Source organism: Drosophila elegans, unplaced genomic scaffold (assembly GCF_018152505.1).
Source record: "Drosophila elegans isolate 14027-0461.03 unplaced genomic scaffold, ASM1815250v1 contig_149, whole genome shotgun sequence".
Classification (NCBI taxonomy): Eukaryota; Metazoa; Arthropoda; class Insecta; order Diptera; family Drosophilidae; genus Drosophila; species Drosophila elegans.
This window is the reverse complement of record NW_024545513.1, coordinates 6,782,081-6,803,801: the sequence shown is the minus strand read 5'-3', so window position 1 is coordinate 6,803,801 and position 21,721 is coordinate 6,782,081. Positions and strand designations below refer to the sequence as shown.

Genomic DNA, 21,721 nt, shown 5'->3' with positions numbered 1-21,721 from the left:
CCATCATCATTTATGAGTTGCCTGACATGAATAAGGGGTTGCCTGCCCGCCCCAAACCCAAAAAAAACAAACACAACTTTCAGTCAAAACTTTTCATTTGTTCCAACCTCAATCGATAATCAAACCACTGATCATTCCACATCCCCACTCCAAATCCCAGTTTATCGATAACTTATGACCAGGTTATGTTCATTGTTGTATATTACCGATATTACCGATACTAACACAAACCAACATCTGCTTACTCACCTCTATATACATACAATCGAGCTATGTAAATGAACATCCATCATATATATATAAACGATACACACCAACATACATATATATATATGCATACCACCTATAATATATATATATATATATATTTCGATAAAATTTTTAGGACAAGTCATCGAATCAGGCTATGTCCTTGGCAATATTACGAGTGATACGATTAGTTCGAGTATTTCGAATATTTAAGTTATCTAGGCATTCGAAGGGTTTACAAATATTAGGACGAACTCTGAAAGCCTCAATGCGGGAATTAGGTTTACTTATATTTTTCTTATTTATAGGTAAGTTCAATACAGTCAAAAAAATAAAAAAAAATAACAAAAAAAAACCTACCACATTTACTTATCGATTTAAATACAAGTTTTATTCAAACAACAAAAACAAAAGAGAAATACTGCAAAACGACTGCGACCATCCAGACAGACTTTTCACCCCTGCTACCCTGCACCCAAAAGCTCTATTTCTAATACTACTTCTCTCTGTCTCAATGTCCCGATACACACGTACTTACTATAACTATATCGATACGAGAACCCGCGATATCGATCGCGAATTAAAACAACCACAAAAGATACATATTAAATATATATATCTATGCTTACGTCTGTCTCAAGCCAGCACATTTATGTTAACGCTCATCACGAACCCCAAAACACTCTAAACAAATAAAAAAAAAAACCGAACCTGCCAAATATTTCATTGCGCCACAGACAACAACAGCCAACCAAGCCACAAATAAACAAAACAAATAAAAACAGAAAAGTGTTATGCTTTTTAAGAACTTATCATTTCCGATTTGATTTGCCTCACAAAACTCGGCGAAAGCCAAAAAGCCCAGACTTAAGACTAAGGTATACCAAACACGAGAGCTCCCAGTACTTGCATAGATCAAGTATCCAACATTAAGATATAGTGTATCTGCAGACATCCCCTTGTCCCGTCGTCCCAACGTCCCAACAACTCAACTCAAAACCACCTGAAAAAAGGAACCGCTCCAATACAGATTAGACCTAAAACATCAAGCTAAACTAAAGTTAACTAAAGTAACGTAAACTAGTCATACTATATAGTTACAACCATACACATCCACACACACTTCACACACCAAATGCCCACATACAAGCTAAATAAATAAACTAGAAGGAGGCCCTTAGAGCGTGTATCCGTATTATCTAGGTGTACTCGTAAAACTCACCCATTACGTATCTTTTACTTATTTAGTGTCGTCTAATCCTAGCGCTAAGTAGGTACGAACTATCGCCCAATGGAGCAGCGGTACGTTAGCGATCCCCTGATCTCCTGATCTCCCGAACTAAAAAAAAGCTCTATAAGTATCATTCACTTTGGATATGTTCGTTGAGTTTTCTTCATTTGCGTTTTGTATTAAGAATATCAATTTAAATTTGAGTTTGGTTTTGGCTAGCTTTTTGAAAAACCAGCTGGAAAGTCTCACAATGTACTCGAATTTTAGTCTATTACTCCTGATATACTCTGACAAAGTGCAAACGGCAGACCAGGGAGGCGAAAATGATCGAGTGTTCTTAGCATCGCATCGTTTCGGGATTCTCCAAAATGCCGCGTTCAAGTCGTTGGCAATTTTAAGGTCGTCAAGCAATTTGTGCGCAGATCTTACTTATTTTTACAACTCTATAATCTTTATATCTGTGTCTTGTAACCCGAATCTTTTCCTTTCCTGCCCTTTCCTTCCTGATCCCAAAACAACTAATACCATTTTTGATATGCCCAAACTGCGTTAAATATGCCTTAAAATTGGCAATCTTCTTGGCATTTAAATTGTCCAACCAAAAATCACATAAATAGCAACTAGAAATGGTGATCGATATATGCTACAACCTTATACATACAGAAAGATCAAGCGATAATAAATTATACCATCTGTATCAAATAAATTATATATATTTTGTATTGTTGTTCATGTTCTACCACATTCAAGTTGTTCGTAAACCGTAATCAGTAATCCGTATTCAATAATCCGTATACCGTACTCATCATCAACGTTGTCGTTTCGATGTCCATGTCCACAGATTGTGCCGTGGTTTGAATTTTGCTTTTAGTTATATAGTTTTTAGCTTCTAGTTTCTAATTTCTAGTTGGTAATTTCTAGCTTATAGTTTGTTGTTGTATCCGTTGACCAATTAACGTATTAAACTAACCATACCTAAGTATATCATATGTATAATCTATAGTGTACCATATCTAAACCGACATGAACATAAACACATCTATATCAATATATCGTTCCTTAAATACTCTCAATTATCTGCATATCCAAAACTAAATATATTTTGTATATATCAGTTACGTTGAGTTCTGTGTCTGTTGTGTTTCATTCCATACATTCCATTCCGTTTCGTTACAAAATGTTAGATACTTGTTCTTTAGCATTAAATAACATTGCAAAGTTCCGAGGGACAGCTGATGATCTATAAAGAAAAAACTAGCTACTGCAATATATAACTGATATATACATGTATAGTATATTGATATTTCCAATAGGCATTCGATGGTTGTTTCGATTCATTTCGTTTTCGTTACCGTATCATTTGTCTTGCCGTAGTGTAGATCTATCATATCGATATATTGATATATATGTATAGAAATCTATTGATATGACTACTTACCTACTACTACTTATGAACCGATAACGTATGTATATTGTATTGTACAAAGAACTTAGCTAGTTTCATGTTTAACTCTAATCAAACAAACAAACAAAAATAATAATAATACTCTCTATAAAAAAAATAATCTTCTGTATAGCTAGATTCCACCGATCAAGTAGCCTTACTAACTTACTAACACACACACAGACACTCACACACATTCTATCTATCTCTCTATATATATATATCTTTCTTTCTCTTACACACCCACACTTGTGAAAGCGCAGAGATGTAGGCAACGAAAATGCATCTCTGCACTTCGCACTCTAACTTCGGTTCCTGCCGAGGCACATGTCAATTTTTGTTATCGCCTTTGTAATATTTTGCTAACTTTTTGTGTGACACTCAAACTGATAAACTCCCACACACACACACACACACATTCCAACTACTTATACATACATGTCCAACGAAGAATATTCTTAAAACATTTTTAAATTACATATATATAGTTTTCTTTATCGTGCACCGAATTCTAAGAGAAAGAAACCCCAAAGCATTTACTAACTCATAATCACAGTCTTATGTATATCTTGTAGTTGTTTTAACGAACTAATAAAAGGGGTTAGCAGTCCACCTTAAAATCTGACGGGATTCAGATATCACAGCCCTTGCGACCCAAAGAACCAAAACCAAAAACCAAAACCAAAACCCCAGAGCCCAGACCAACCCCCAACCGATTCCCAAGCAGAAAATAATAATTGATTGCACATTTAATAACGATTGATCTCTATTTAAACGATCCGATTGGATCGTGATTCAGGCGTGGTCCTGTTCTCGTCGGCGGTTTATTTCGCGGAGGCTGGCAGCGACAGTTCCTTTTTTAAGTCGATACCGGACGGCTTCTGGTGGGCTGTAGTGACCATGACGACGGTGGGATATGGTGATATGAGGTACAGCCCACGTTTTAGCTCCAAAACTACCACTGGTGTGGTCCCGGCACTAACTACTCTCGATCCCGCCTTCTATATCTACACTTCTCTCTCTCTCTCTGTCTCTCTCTAACTCTCTCTATGTCTGTTTCATTCTGTCTCTATTTTGTCTGAGTGTTTGTAACTGAGTGTTGTACAGTCCTCCCATAACTCAGCCTAATGTCTTTCTGAAGCTTTATGTGTATCATTGATGTTTTGCTTTCGTCACTCTCCTAATGTTAATGTATATAAAACAAAAAAATAATGAGTGTTCCATTCCCATGGGTTTCGTTCCCAGACTGTGCCTTTTGTACAGCTGTGTCCAAAAAGAGGTCTCTGTAAATTGAACAATGTTAACATACTATAGATGTTGTGGTTCGCTCGCTTTTATGGTCCTAGACCCCCATTCCCTTCCCCTGTGTTTTTTGTCTTATTTTCATTTCCGTTCATTCTTATTCCTTACCTGTTTCTTTTGTGGCATGATTAGTTAAACGTTTCGCGCCGCTGTCAATCCCACATTCTTTTTTCTGTTTTCCATCTGTTTAACGTTATGTTCGTCCTCAGTATGTACCAACATCCCCCCACTCCGCATCCCACTAGCCCCTAAATAAGGAATGGAGTCTGATTTCGTTTTCAAGACATTTGTTATGTGGTTCACTATCGCCGTTTGTTCCATCCGCAAAAAAATATCACCATATTTCTTGGCCCCATAGCAGTACCAACAGCGGGAGGCTCACCAGAAACCGAGTTACTATCATTGCTTTTCTGACCTACCCAATTACTTTAGAACAATAAAAAGCCACCTAGGTAAGCCTTGATTTTCTGCTTGGGAATGCCGCCGGATTGTGGTGAAGTCGATCCGAAACACACGTGAATATATTAGAACTCTTTTAAGTTGAACCGAAAACAAAAACACTGAAACAGAAAAAGAAGCCGTGCCAGGGTTGCCAAATGTATTTTTGCAACACAAAATACCCCAACATCACATACGTACACCACCTTGACGAGCTTCCGACGCATCCAGACATATAAGACTTACTTTCAAAAACACTCTTTGGTTAAATGTTCATTTTGAAAAAATAAATAAAAAAAAAAAAATACAAAAAATATACAACAAAAAAAACATAAAAGAATATAATACCAATGCAAAGCAATGTTTCTCCCATCAATTTTTTAGGCGTCGTACTCTTCTCATCGGCGGTTTATTTTGCGGAAGCTGGAAGCGAAAATTCCTTCTTCAAGTCCATACCCGATGCATTTTGGTGGGCGGTCGTTACCATGACCACCGTTGGATATGGTGACATGACGTATGCAAATCTATACAATTCTAACTTTTATGATTACGTTTACGAAAACTCCAGTTTTGATTTAACGTTTCGTTTCCAATATCGTTCCGTTTTTGTTTTCGTTTCGTTCCCGCCTCTTGGGAGCGCCTCCATTCTGGGCGCTCCATTCCTTCTCCGTTCCACCTCTGTATTCTGTTCTAATTTTCATTTCCAACTGTTTCGTTGATTGCGTTATGTGTGATTATTAAAAGCCCGCCCCAACAACGCTAACCAAACTAAAGCTATATATCGAAACGTATCCAAAACTAACCGTACTTCTTGTTAACCCTTTTGAGTTTCGTATCTCCCGATTTATAATATGCAAAACCAAACTTTAAAGTTGTTGTCTCTTACTTTCTCTTACTCGCTGAGCTGTTTGTTTGTATTCGTATTTGTCTATAACGACTTCTATTTGTATTTGTCTTTGTCTTCGTATTTGTATTTATCTTTGTCTTCGTTCTATATCTTGTGTTCCATTGTGTTTCGTTTTGTATCGTTAAACGGTTTTCAGTTGGCATCACTTTTTCTTTCTCGCTCGCACTCGTTCACCCTCCATCTCGCTCTCTCGCGTGTTTCGTTGCCATCTCATTGCATTCTCACCTTCTCTTTTTAGCTGTTTTATACTTTGCGCCAAGTTTATGTATTTTGCTTATGATTTTCTTATCGCAAATTACCTATGTAACGTTGTGTCGTTGTTTAGTTCACAAAAGATACCGAAATAATCTCGAAAGCTACCGAAACAAGTCGTCATCAGTTCGATGTAATACTCATAGCGGGCACTGTATCTCCACAGTGCAGTGCCACCCATAACCGCCATCATCTAACTCACAAACTATATACACACACACACAAACACAAACAAAGATGAAACCACGCCCACCGAGCGATAACGATAACTTCATTTGCTGGCTAAACAGCTTATCGAGTTTAACCCCCCTAAAACACATCCACAACGAACAAAAAAAAGCTGGAGAAGAAAAACAAAAAAAAACATAATGGTTGGAGGGAACGAAGACGAAGAGAAGCATGCTGCATGTGCCCGATAAACACACTTACACGACACACTCACTCCCCCACTCGCCCTCATTCAAACACGCACACTGCGACAAAAAAGTTTAGCTACAGCCGCCTAATGAGCAGCAAAACCAAGCCGCCTGCCGAATCCAATTGCCTATGATACCAGAACCTACCCCCTCAACGATCCACTCCTTTTTCCCCATTTTTTAACTGGAGGAAGAAAAAGTTTTCACCACACTCACACACATGCATCAACCCCCCTTCACCTGCCACACACACACACACACACACACACGCAAACACCTGAGCCAGTCGCTCGCACTTATGCAATAATTATATCTGTATATATCTGCACACAAACAAGCCGCCTCAGAAACTGCCAACAAAAAAAAAAAAAAAATACAGAAGACAAAAAAAAAAACAACAGATTATACCCAGATATACGCTTATCCACCCACCCGTTGTTCTAAGTGTTGTGCCTTCTTCTTCTTTCGACTTTCGTACTCTTTGCGCCACTTTGATTTGATTTGAACGTTCTCTGCTAGACTAATGCCTACTCAAGCCCTCCTCTCTATAAATATACTTATATAAGCGTACACCTATCGATATCTACCTGTATCTGTATCTATACAATGCGTAATGCCGTATAATTTTGCCAATGCATACAGTATATAAGATAAAAAAAAACCAACGCAAAAGAAATACTAAGAACAAAACGAGAGTTTTACTTTACATTTCTTATATATGTATTTGTATTTTCATTTTATTTATATCGTTCGTTCGTTAACATCGCTCGCTTCCATCCAAACAAACAAATACCAAAAATCAATTAAAAAAAAAAAAAAAACAACCAACCAACTCCAAAATTCTCAATTCAAATAAAATATACATCAATTGTTAATCAAAAACCAAAAACAAATATCCCAAAAAAAAAAACAACAACAAAATTGCACTTATTTATTATCATAAAAAAATAATAAAAATCAAAATAATAAAATGCAACCCTTAAACGCCCGGAAAAAATTTGTATGTGCAAATGATTGCCAATCAAAAATTGCATTGTATCGTTGTATCGTTTGACACACGATCACGACTATCGATTGAAATCGAATTCGAAATTGAATTGAAAAATTGATTATCTAAAACTGATTGATTGATTGATTGAATGATTGAATGATGATTGATTGATGGTACAGACCCGTCGGCGTTTGGGGCAAGATTGTGGGATCACTGTGTGCCATTGCTGGCGTGCTGACCATCGCACTGCCGGTGCCGGTCATCGTCAGCAATTTCAACTACTTCTATCACCGTGAAACGGATCAGGAGGAGATGCAGAGCCAGAACTTTAATCACGTTACTAGTTGTCCATATTTGCCAGGTACATTAGGTAAGTTCAACACTGTGTGTGCACTCCCAACCCCCCCTGTCTCTTTGTCCCCATCGCTCTGTGCCCCCGGATCTTCGTGTATCTGCTGTGGCCTTGAGTGAGCTCAAACCCCTCCCTCCCCCACTCCGTACTCGATTCGCATTTACCCCACCCCAAAACCCCCAACAAACCTAACCAGAATACCAACCAACTTACTGCCTACGACAGAACCACCAAAACCAAACCAAACCAAACCAAACCACAAATTCAAGTAGAGCAACAAAAAGTAGAACCCGTCGAATAAAAATAGAAACATTTACGAAGAAAGAAACGAATTGTGGATGCCGATGCCGAAGGCGGTGCCGTGTGCCCCCAAAAACCACCAACCAAAGCAAAAAATACAAAAAAAAAAAAAATACAAAAACCCCACCATCTATCCTCCCGATTGGCAGCACCACCAACTGGCGCCCAAGCGGATGGGTACCGGCACTGCTTTCGAACCAGAGAACCTTGTCTCACAGAGAAAAAATATCACCACAGTCGGGTCATCGATTTCGAGCTACCTTTGATCTGAGGCATATCAACGTCGTATCTCTAATATAGTAACAAACAAAACGGAGATGATTTTTGAATCTCTAGATATAGTTTAGGCATAGTTTTTATATTGGCCAAGAACCCTAAACGCTGTTTTTAACCTATAAAGACACTCAAAATACATATTCTCAAAGTACATTTTCTACATTTTGTCATATATTTGTTTGTTTTAACCCGGACAACAATATGTGTTGATATCTCTTATGGCAAATTAAGTTTAATTTAAATTTAGTTACCTAATCCGAGCTGTTTTCATGCAAAAACTTCGAAGTAATACAAATACTGATTGGTAAAATCTGCGATATAAAATATTACTAATAATTTCAAATCATCTATTAATTCAGTAACTATCTTAAATATTATTGATTCACAATGCTATGCCAAATATTATTGACATTGTTTAAGGAAATAATTGAAAAAGTCGAGATGACAATATGAAACAGATGTTATGTTTTTTCTCTGAGCACTGCCGTACATCCACCATCCCATCCACCAAAACCGGTGGGCTAGTGGGCTGGTGGATGGTGGCATGCTGCAGCGCCGGTGGGTGGCAACCCTGTCGGTGGGGCAGCGGTATTGACAGCAGTGCCACAACCAACGTGCACGAACCGTGTGTGTTTTGTGTGTAAGCGAGTACTACAGCAAAAAACATTACTGTTACCGATGCATTACAACTGTATGTGTGATCTCTTCTTTCTCTCTTCTCTCTCTCTTCTTTTTGTTTCTCTCTTTATTCCGTCAATTGTATGGTTAATTCGAATATCGAAACGTGACCTCCACACAAATAATTCCCGAAAAACCCAACAATAAAACCAAACCAAAAAAAAAACCCAAATTCAAATCAAACTCGAACCAATCCAACCAAAACTCCGCTCCTGCATCCCTGGCATTGTGTGAATCCCCCAATCAAACTCACGTACACACTTCATGAATACACACACACACACACACACACATGCAAACACACTCTGTCTGCCAACGCGTGATATACACTGCGACAAACACACACTAAACAAATGCATACCAACCACCAAGTAGGTCAACACATGAAGAAATCATCGTTGTCCGAGTCCTCATCGGATATGATGGATTTGGACGATGGTGTCGAGTCCACGCCGGGATTGACAGACACACATCCTGGACGCAGTGCGGTGGCTCCATTTTTGGGAGCCCAGCAGCAGCAACAGCCGCAGCAACAGCCGCAGCAACAGGTTGCATCCTCAATGTCAACGTCGATCGACAAGCAGTTGCAGCATCCACTGCAGCAGCTGACGCAGACGCAACTGTACCAGCAGCAGCAGCAGCAGCAACAGCAACAGCAGAACGGCTTCAAGCAGCAGCAACAGCAGCAGCTGCTGCAGCAGCAACAGTCCCACACAATAAACGCAAGCGCAGCAGCAGCAACGAGCGGCAGCGGCAGCAGCGGCCTCACCATGAGGCACAATAATGCCCTGGCCGTTAGTATCGAGACCGACGTTTGACTACTGGGTAAGTGTTGGATAACGCCACTCGCTTGCTGCACAGACCCCTCCACTCCCATCTTTATCACACTCTCTATCTCTATCTTGCTCTGGCACACTCATTTCTCAACCCCCCCCCCCCACCAAACCACTACCGAAACCCGTGCACCTTGAACCGTAGAGCGTAACTAGGTTTAAGTGTTGCAAAATGCCAAAAAGCAAAATGCAAAATTCTAAAACGGATCGTTCGCACTGGCTGCCATAGAGGCGGAGCAGTGAAAACACTTTGTTTTGCTGCTAAGTGAGAGTAAAAGAATTAACAGAAGAGAACACACTTCATTTTGCTGCCAAAAGAAAAGTAAATACATAGTTATTAATTAAATAATCCAAGAAGTATGAAATTAAAATGTTAATTTTTGGTACTATCGATTTTGTTTCAAAACGATCTAATTATAAAAGACAAAATGTCCCTCTTATCATCATCAAATATCATAAATAAATCATTTAAAATAAAACACTGCTCTTCCCTGTGCAGTGCGAACGTCCGATCAATTAAATTGAACTGAATTGAATTACGATTTGATTAGAACATAACTTTTTCTCTCTTTTCTCTCCACGTGGCGCGCTCTTCTACCTACGCAATACATATGTTTGCCTATGTTTACGTATAAACCTAATCCTAAACCTAAACCTTTGCCTACGTCTCGATCCCTCTGTATGTATTACCGTATGTATGATATACTATATGTAAATGATGTATGATTAACGCACTAATCAGTGCAAAAGACGTTGCGTGGTATAAATTTGGCCTTGACAGGAGTTACGTTGGATGCCAGAAACGACTACAAAAGCTGTTTATATTTAATTTAAGTAGAACAAATAACAAAAACAAATTTAATCTATTGCTAAATTAAATTAAATCTAAATTTAAACTTAAATTAATTTAAAATTAATTTAATTAAATTATACATTTAAAGATAAACAACACAAAAACCGAGAAACAAATTCAAATCAGAACAAACAAAAAGTAAAAAGCAAAAAAATGAATGAGTAAGGGAATATCAGTAAAAACGAGTAGCATGGCATAATCCAAACCAAAAACCATTGACAAATAAAAATGTTAAACTGAGGAGAGATAAAAAAGCAACAGCATAAACATCGAAGAAGTGAAGGCAGAATTTAAATCAAATTTTTAACAACAAAGTTGAATAACAAAACCGATTAAACTGTAGCAGTAAACGGAAACTGTAAATAATGCATTAAATCATTTAGCACAATGCAGAGAAGAAAAGCTTTAAGAACTCCGATTGTAGGGACAAATGAATGATCCGAGTGATGAAGCCAGGCCACGATGTCAATATCGAGAGATGCCCCTTTAACCAGCTGAAAAATACAAAAAAAAAAAAAATCACATGCAGATTTACGATTTACATTCAGTCACCGAAACACACTCACACACATTACAAGAAAGTATAGTAAAACTGCCGTAATATTTAACAAAAAAACCGAATCCAACTTGTATAGTCATCAAGCGAAGCCCGAGGCAATGTCTGCTTTTAAATGTAACAGGAAATACTATCGTATAACAAAAATTTAGACAACTAACCATCTAACTGAACTACTGAATAACTGAACTAACCAACTAAGCATATACACACATATATGTGATAGATGTTATATGTGTATAACCTAAACAATATCGTTCGTGGCATTCTCAAGACGACCCTTTGTTTTTTGACTAAAGCTTAAGAGAAATCTATACCCTCCGCCTATATGACCACCAACCAACCCACCCTTCAAATTGCTAACCTCTCCACCTCTCTACCGACTAACTGAACCCATATCAGCTATATCTTCTGCTTCGTTCCCCCCCGAATTAAAACGAAATAAAAAGTACAAATATTCAACTAAAAGCAAAAGCGAAAGCGAAACCACTAACGTAAATAATACGAATGCTGCAGAGCCAGTGCTAAAAAGTAAGGGCGAAACGACTGCAATTTAACTAAAAGACCGAACATTAGTCAAAACATCCAACGGATTGCTTGAATTCCCCAGTCACAGATCCGCTCAATCACAATAAAATCACAAACAAACCAAATGGCGACAAGATATACAACAAAACAGAAAACGCTCTTATGATTTTTGTAATGAAAGCAAACTAGATACCACAACAACAAAAAAAAAAAAGGAAAACAAAAAAACAACCAAATCCAAAGCTAAAGAATGGTAAATGTTCAACTACAAAATGGGGCTCTCCAGCGATGATTTCTTTGACTGAATTGCAGGGGTTCGAAAGAACACTATCGCCTCAAAAACAAAACCCAGAGAATCCACCCTCTCCAGAAATTTTACAGCAAAAGGTAGTTGAAAAATAAATAAAATCATGAAATCGTTGACTGAATTATGCGAATTCAACTTTTGCATTAATTGTATAAAATAAAAGAGAATCTTCACAATTATATATTGTAATATGAAAATATATATTTATGTGTGTGTATGTGTCTACCAAACTGCATAGATGAATATATATTATATATATATATATAAAAAAGAAGACCTGTATATAAGAAGGGTTGCCGACGTACATTGATGGATGACAATGGCAACAAGAAGATATCGATGATCATTCAAGTGTAAATTTTAAAAAGCTTCGAAAAACCGTCCACGCACACACACACACACACACACACACACACACACACACACACGCACTCACACACACATACACATAGATATGGGAGGGTGGGGGCTGACAAGATCAGGGGTGGAGAGTAAGAGGGGGTTGGTGGGGTCCGAAGTCAACCAAAGATCCGGAGGAGCAGAGCAGAGCAAGTGCCTTAAGGAACATTGTGCGCTGGCCGACTTCTCGATCCCCCCTACCTCAGCCCCTGATCAAGAGAGCACGCCACCCCCACCTCTTCCCTCCTCCCTTTGTCCCCGCGCCCCTGAAACCCCTGGCAATTCAGTGGAGAACCGCAAAAGGCGAACAATAATGCAACGTTTCCAATGTGTGCCACAGTGGAGGCCAGACATAAAGGGCCGATCGATACGTGGACACTGTGTAAATAATCGCTACCCAAAACCCCATGAAAATAGGGTATTCCCACTGTGGCTGCTAACTGCTGTAAATACTCTCCAGATACAACTACATCTTGCAAATGCTATTTTGTACAAAAAAAATATAAAGAATAAAACAAATGCTTAACGATAAACCCAATAAAACTCGAAGGTATAAGTAATAAAAGAATAACACATTCAAATGTCAGTTAGTTGTACTGTACTTAGTCTCTGTATCTGTAAGAAGGCAAAGATTTATGAGATGAATAAGCATTAGAGAAGATAAAGATAAAGATAATGGTCCAGACGAAGATGATGAAACTAGCAAAACACCAAAAACGGATGAGGATTGAGGAGAGGGAAATGAAGCATAACGAAAAGAAAACCGCTTACTTAAGATTAGATTTTTTGTTTTAAATCGGTCGGAGGAGATGATTTTAGCTTCATATATTCAAGATACCAGATAGCAGATAAAAGATAAAAGGAAACCAGATAAATGAAATGGAAAAATAAAAAACAGATAGCAGATACAAAGAGCCGAGTGTAAAGTAAGGTTGTTTTTTTTTCCTAGCCTTAATCTAGACAAATGAATAAATTTAGCAAACATAACTGTAAATGAGTCTAAGAATTACCGATGTATAGCAGAATTTAGAATTTTATTTTAATTTTATTATTACAATTATATTATTATACGTTCATATTTTGTGTCCTACATCTTAAGACTTTGATTTAATCACAAAATAAGCCACTATAATTAAACAACAACCAAAACAAAAAAAAACACAAAACCACAAATAAAGCGGAGAAATCAGAAAATAAAAATCGTGTTAATATTTACCTATGAAAGCTTAAAAAAAAACTAAAATTATAAAAACATGAAAAAAAAACAGAAAAAATTTTGGAATAAATGTGTTCAGCAAAGAAATGTTATTATATGTTTAAATAAATTAAAATTAATTCGAAATGAACAAAAAATTTAATGTAATTAAATTGAGCTAAGTACACAAGTTAAATTCTAAACAATTTCAAATTGTACATAAACACAGCATATACAAATACAAAAACATATAGCATGTATCATATATCTAGACATATGCATATGCTGCAACCGAATTACAAGCTAGCTATCCGCAGACTAAGCGCCGACTAAAATACGAAAACAAAACAAAAACAAAAGAAAACAAAACAAAACAAAACAAAACAAAAACAAAAACCTTGAACATACCAAAGAAAAACTAGATACACAAGATGAACAGTGAGAAGATTAAGATAAAACGGAGCCCCATGCTGATCCAATCCGATCCGTTCCGAACCCACACAATAAAGAAGCGATTTCGAAGCAAATAAATTGACAAAAGTTTTTATTTCAATTTCGCACAGTCCCCTGTGCCCCACTCCCTCCGCCTTGTAAATAATATTCGCAACTCGACTTATCGACTATCGACCTATATCTTATCCGTCTCATTCCATTCCGATTCGCTCCGTTCCGTTCCATATATATATCTATATATTTTGTATTTGTATTTTGGCGTAGATCCGTAGTTAGTCGAGTCGAAATGGAATCGGAAACCGTATCCCTTTCGATCTAGGATCTAGTCTAAGGCAAAAAAGCTAGTTCTGTATCCTTAGTTCGTATTGTAATTGTATTAGCTGGCGCTCAAAAATGAAAATGAAAATGAAAAATAACGAAGAATACTGAGCTATAGGTATTTTATTTCGTTTGATAACGTAACTTGTAACTTGTGTGAGCTCAACCTAAATCTTGTCATTGGCATATCAATCACCCAGCTGTAGTTGAGTTATCCAATCAGTAATCAGTCAATCAGTCAATCAGTTAATCAGTTAATCATTCGATCAATGCTAGCCGATTAGATACACCCACATATACATTCACAAACACGACTTAGGAGCTGAAAGCGCATTTCATTCGGTTTTCGTATTACTTTCGTATGCTTGAACTATGCTCTACTCAACTCTACGCTCTACTCAACTCAACTCTAGTCTAGCCTACTTTAACTCAAAAGCGAAATGCGTTAAACAAAAAACTTAGGACGATAATCTAGTGAATGGAAATCCAGACAAGATGAATAAGATGATGAAGAAGCAAACATATCGTTGTAAAGCAAGAACTAAGTTATGATAACCACGAATAACTCAAAGGAAAAGTCTAACTTATTGATGCATATTTATTTTCGAATATAACACTAACACGCCACAACAAACACTCGACTTCGACTTCTCCAGTTCAATTCAAACCAAAAACAATCTTTTCAAGTTTTCCATTAAATTTAATTGCAAGCCTAACGAAACAAATTTTAACACACATACGTAAAAAAAAATATATTTAAAAAATAATAAAAACAATTCGATTGTACGGATTATGATGAAACAATACACATTTACCATATGCTATATACGAGTAAATCAAAACATAAACCAACAAAACGAAAAAAAAAACAAATAAGAAATCTTTCAAAATCTTCTCAATGCTTCAAATACAAAGAAAACGAAAACCAATTTCTATTAAGGACAAAGACTGCAAATAGAGATTTAAAAAAAAAATACACTTAAAAACAAAAAAACAAAACCAAAACATTTTTAATTAATTGATTTTTAATTCTAATTTGGCCTTGATTCAACCTACCAATAAATAAGTTTAGGTTTAGTTAGAAGTTCAAGACACAACTCAACTCAACACAACCGAACCGGACCGGACCGGACAGAACTGAATCGAATCGAACTTTCAATTTGGCGAACTCCACGCGAACCCAAAAAATAGAGCATCAACAGTAGCATAACTTTAAAATAATAACAATAATACAGAACCAAACAACAAAACCAAAATCAAAGCAATTGAATGATAACAGATAATACAAACTTGAATGCGAATAACAGGCGCAATAAATCCCCATAGAAAAAAATCCAAAATTTAGTATTACGCCCAATAAGATATTACAAGAAAAACGAAAACCGAAACTCACACACAAATTAAACCGAAAGAAACAAAAGAACGCAAAATGAAAACAAACAAAACAAAATGGAAATGTTGTTAAGATTAAAAATGAAATGTTTTATAATCGTTATTCAATAAAAATAAAAAATAAATAAATTTCCAAGAAATCATTAACCCAATAACCGCAAGCAATGGCGCAATTCGAATTCATTCGAACAATTCTAGCTGTAATCTACCACTACCCGAAAAACCCCTTTTTACCTCATTCTAGACTAGCTGGTAGTATTTGCTTTGTGTTTGTTCTTCTACTAAGTAATTTTTTGGGTAGTCATATTTGAAGGGGGTGGCATTATTACTAGTTAGTCACTATCGCTATTCCTACAGTTATCGTATTTGTAAGCTTTGGCCCTAGTTCCGTAGATCTAAGTGCAGACCCTTAGCCCGAAAAGGGGGGCTTGACACCTCCCCTCTTTTTTGAACACGCAGACAGACAACCCTCACACACACACAAACACAGCGCACACACCAAACACACCAAACACACCACACACACACACCAGTCATAAGCCAGTATATCTATAGTATATATATATATATATATATACAACAAATGCCATGCCAGTAGCACATTCCATTGCAGACATTTCCTAGCGTAGTTTAGCTATATTGCCCACCTCCCATCACTCCCCAAAAAAAAAAAAAAAAGAAAACCATACACATACATATCTCCGTGAGCACACACACTGTCGCAGATTCGCTCATAAAAATGCGACAAATAGAGTGAAAACAAAAACAAAAACAAAAACAAAAAAAAAAAGAAATATTTCTAAAAAGAGTATCCATGCAACTTACTGAAAATCTTGGAAAGTTGAAGTCCAAACAGGTTAAATCTGGCCCCGGCAGTCAAAGCGATGCTAAACTAACGAACGGTGAGTGTGAAAATACCCCGAGTGCCCTGCCCAAACCACCCAAACCACCCACGGTTATCCCCCTCTGTCTCCGTCTACGTCTCCGTCTCATTAACAATACCCTTTAATGTATACAAAAATATAAATGCAAATTTCTCTCGTTCCCTATGAAAACTCTAAATCTCAGTCGGTTTTTTTCCCTGTCTCTTCTCTATCTTTTTACGTTTTGATTTTGACTTTGACTTAAACTATTCGTATTCGTTTTTTTTTTTTGTGTATGCCTCCGCCTCCGCCTCCATTTTGATTTTGCCTATGCCCTCGGATCTACGCTATATATATAGTATACATATGTATACACCTATCGATTTACGTATAAGCATTGACCATATTAAATGATAATCGTACTTGGAATATTTTGTAAACTTTTGCTTACGTTCTCCCCCCTGCGCCGAATGTAAAACTGTAAGAATCGCTTCAGCGCTCGGCCGCCTGCGCCTGCGCCTGCACCTGCTCAGCCGAAGCTCCTGCGCTATCCTGCTATATCGTTACCGTTACCGTTACGTTACCGTTACCGCTATATCATTACCGCTATCTCGCAACCAGCAGCAGCAACTGCAGCAACTGCAGCAACTGCAGCAGCAGCAGCAACAACTGCAGCAGCAGCAGCAGCAGCAGCAACATCAGCGTCTAGACAACAACAACGAACAACAAGGAAGATCTAACAGCTCTCAAAATGCTGAGGCTGTGCGGCTCCTGCTTCTGCTCCTAAGTCCCGTTTCCCTGTGCTTCCCGATTCCGGTGCATGTGCAATCAGTTGCTGTATCCAATCGAAATCGAATAAATCGAAAATCGATGTTGAGATCGCGACAGTACCAGAATCAGATCGCGTCAAGCGCAATCTGCCAGCAAATTCAAATCGAAGCAAAGCAAAACAAAACAAAGCAAACAAAAACGCAAAAGCAAAGCAATCCCAAATCAAAAGCAAAGAAAAAACAAAACGCAAAACGCAAACGCATAGCAAACAAAAAAAAAAAAAAAAAAAAAAAACACAAGGGCGCACGCTTAGCACATTTGCATAAATACAAATTACTTGCTACCCTACTATATATCCCCAGGCCACACACCTACACCCACACACAGACACAGAGAATACACACACACAATCACACAGGAATGCATACACAACCAAAGAGTTGAATCGAATCTTTTTTGGCTTTTCTACTCACTTTGAACACGTTTTTTCTCTCGCTTTGATTTTGATTTCGTTCCTTGACTCGACTACTCGAATGAGCATTATATCAGCAACTACTCTTTGCCTAATTACGATCGCTTAACTATACCTAATCTCTATATTACGAACACATTTATAAAAACACTCCCAAAAAGAAAAAACACTGCACGGTAACTTTGCTGTTAGTTCAGGAAAATTGCCGAGCAGCATAGAACACATAGAACCCCCGCCCCTCATTCGCCATCAGTCGTTCGCCATTTTCACCGTGGCAGAAAAATGAAATTCTTACGCACACACACAAAGTCATGACACACATACACTCAATTGAAAGAACCAAATCGAACCAAAGAATCATGCATTCAAAGTACAGTCAAATTAAAACCCAAAGTACAGTCAGTTCAAAAGACACAGTCAGACAGTCTACACAGACGATCCAGAACAGAAAGGAGAAAAGAAGAGATGAGCTTCAAGCTCTACGCCAAGACGACGAAGAAGAAGAATTGAAAGAGAAGAACGAGTAACAGAGTCCCCAGAAGAACAGAAGAACAGAAGAACAGAAGAACAAGAAGAAGCGGCAGAAGAAGACGTCAGAAGAAGACTTCCAAGGATCAGTCGCTCTTGCTATGTGTCTCCCTCCCACCTCCGCGTGTGTGTGTGTGTGCGCCGAAGCAGACGCCACTAACCGATCATCTATGTCGATCCCCAACCAGATCGGGATCGAGATCGGGATCGGGATTGGCGAGGATCGATCGGTTCGATTTGCTTTGGTTTTTCCACACACATCTCTCTCTATCTATGTATCTATCATTTTATGTCCAGTTTAACAGCGACGACGCCAAACGCCGGCACATTTTGTTTATTCCATTTGGCAATAAGTACGCTTCGGTTTTTCGTTAGCCAAACCAGCCCTGCTATCCACCCATCTATCTATATGTATAAGTAATTCGACTTCTTGTTTTTTGAACTTCATTTAACGGTTTTGACTTTGACTTTGGTTTTGATTTGAGTTTATAGTTACAAGCCACCCCACCCCACCCCACCCCACCCCACTTTAAGTTGGATTTTGCAACCGATGTTGGTTGCCGCCAACGAATTGCTTTCGTTGTTTGCATACGAATACTTATACGAATACCAATATCATTAACAATACCTAATCCTATACTAATACCAATACCAATACCAATACCAATACCAATACCAATACCAAAACCGATACCTAGTTGAGCATTTAGTTTTGGTTTTTGCTTTACCTTGAGTTCAGTTATCGCTTTCCTCAACCGCCTCCCAACCCACGGATACTTACTCGAACGCCTCCAGCCATCCACTTATATATCTAACTCGTATCGCTTTGTTTATGTAAACCATATGTATATGTTGTGACACGTTATTATCTTTTGCGTTCTTAACAAGTTTTTAACACTTTAGTTGGACCTTGAGCCACGAGCTCTGGGGCCCGGAATCTAAGCCGCTATCTAGAATAGTATATCGAATATATCAAAACTTATAACTTATTTCTATTTGTTTGTTTTCTTACCACCTGATTTACATACTGCGTTCTTCTTCTACGTTCTTCTTCATACAAATACCAAATCAAATCAAAAAACCAACAAATCACACCAAATTCAATTGACTTTGAAACGAATTTGCATATTTAAAAACGGATCGGATCGGATCGGATCGAATCGATTTAAATATACAAACCAATTCGAACTCGAACACACCCTACGACAATGACCATTGACAAACATGAATCGAATCCACAAATATTGCCATTAAACAAACGAATGCATTCAACAAAAATGCATCCAGGCCCGTCGGCTTCTGGGGCAAAATTGTCGGCTCTTTGTGCGTGATCGCTGGTGTGCTGACAATCGCACTGCCGGTACCGGTTATCGTCAGTAATTTCAATTACTTCTATCACCGCGAAACGGATCAGGAGGAGATGCAGAGCCAAAATTTCAACCACGTTACAAGTTGTTCATATTTACCTGGTGCACTAGGTACATACTACTACTACTAGCGGTTAAGAAAAATCCCAAAAACAAAAAAAAAAAAATAATGAAAATAATGAAAATCTCCCCAATCCCTGAATCCCGCCCACTCTGAGCAACCCATTTGACTGCCCTTTCTAATCGTTGTATCTGATCCACGACCCCGGATATAGGTCAACATTTGAAGAAATCCTCACTCTCCGAATCGTCGTCGGACATCATGGATTTGGATGATGGCATTGATGCAACCACGCCAGGTCTGACTGATCACACGGGTCGCCATATGGTGCCGTTTCTCAGGACGCAGCAGTCCTTCGAGAAGCAGCAGCTTCAGCTTCAGCTGCAGCTGCAGCAGCAGCAGCAGCAGTCGCAGTCGCCACACGGCCAGCAGATGACACAGGCACAGCAGCAGCAGGTGGGCCAGAACGGCCTACGGAGCACAAATAGTTTACAGTTAAGGCACAATAACGCGATGGCCGTCAGTATTGAAACCGACGTCTGACTACTAGGTGAGTATGTTCCGTGAGTATGAACAAGGTCCCACATTGGGCGCCACATACTTCTAACATGTTCGTTCCATGTTGAGCTCCAAAGATATGTGGCATTTGAAATTTTGTATTATAGTGTTTATCTCGTCTTAAAATATAATTATTTAATTACCATTTTAAACATTTTAATTAGAAATGTAGCTTAGTAAAATATATGTATTGAAAAAGTCAACAAATTATTGTTATTAGACAATATTTAAAATTCATTTGAGACCCTCCAAAGTCATATCACTAAACAAAAAAGTAATTTCTGTAAATACCATTGAAAGGCTTAATTATCATAGTAACACCATTATTTAATCGTTCGCTGTTTTATTCCTAGGCAACATTTGAACCTTTAAGTCACTTTCTTTATCCTTCTACTCTGACTTTGTTTTACAGTCAAACAAATGGAAAATGGACGAAATTTGCGCAGTGAAATGCTACGTTGGATGCCAGAAACGTCATCAAAAGCAGTCTAATTTAGAATTTTATTAATAAATACAATTAAATTATAATTATAATAATTAGTAAGCAGCGTAGTTGTAAATTAAACAGCAAATGTACACAGACACAACACACACACACAGTGCCAGTTCACTCAGCTTGAATTAGAGTATTCGTAGACACCAAAAAGAGTCAAATATGAACTGGCTTTCTATAGGGGTTTCTTTGTTTCTCCTTTCATTTTCCTTCTGGTAATCTCCACACCGAAGAAACACACACCCTCCACACACACACACACACACACACACACACACACACCAATACACACTTTCACAGACACTCGAAGAAAAAGTAAAACTCTACTTGATACTTATGTTCAAATTTAGCAATTAACAACTAACAATCGTTAACAACAACAAAACATAACAAAACAGATAAAACCAAAAAACAAAAAAAAAACAAACGAAACAAAAATCTAATTATCTTAGTAGACTAATCTAATTGGAGTTTCTTCCTTTCTTTAGAAGCTAGCAAAACAAAAACAAAGAACAACAACAACCAGACAAAAACAAACAAAACGAACAACATACAATATCTGCTGATTTTATTTTCAACTTTAAATTATGCTCTATTAATTAAATATTAGTCAGAATATTAGTAAAACAAACTAAACGAAAAAAAAATACCAAAACAAGAACAGCAACAAAAAGCGGAAACGGAAATAACTAAAAGCAAACTAAAGGCAAGGCAAACAAGAAGAAAAATATATATTTAACGGCGGCCCGTCGTCGTTCAAGCAGTGCTCTGGCTTTAATGTATCTTTATGAAATAAAATTGTAACATTTTTTAAGCCCAGAAAAAACTATGCAATCAAAGCTTAAACTAATGTCTAAAAATAGCTTCAAACTGTTATTTTTTACCAATGTTTACAATTGTTTGGGCATAGAAAAATATGTTAAAAAATGCAATTTTCG

At 37.6% G+C, this 21,721-nt stretch overlaps 1 protein-coding gene across 14 annotated transcripts in view; it reads left to right on the top strand.

Moving 5' to 3' along the window:
* LOC108142282 (potassium voltage-gated channel protein Shaker) overlaps positions 1 to 20,883 on the top strand; it is a 143,807-nt gene extending 122,924 nt beyond the window's left edge. For 5 of the 14 annotated variants that reach the window (XM_017266020.2, XM_041708005.1, XM_017266011.2 and 2 more), the window contains 4 exons: positions 386 to 557; positions 5,049 to 5,178; positions 7,410 to 7,600; positions 9,209 to 10,562. In XM_017266020.2, the coding sequence (XP_017121509.1) occupies positions 386 to 557; positions 5,049 to 5,178; positions 7,410 to 7,600; positions 9,209 to 9,654 (939 nt within the window). In that variant the 3' untranslated portion in view covers positions 9,655 to 10,562. Of the gene's footprint in view, positions 1 to 385; positions 558 to 3,723; positions 3,854 to 5,048; positions 5,179 to 7,409; positions 7,601 to 9,208; positions 10,563 to 19,591; positions 19,783 to 19,946; positions 20,283 to 20,702 lie in introns of those variants that run through there. The other 9 variants (XM_017266022.2, XM_017266024.2, XM_017266013.2 and 6 more) reach the window with 6 other exon arrangements.
* Positions 20,884 to 21,721: the final 838 nt, after the last annotated feature.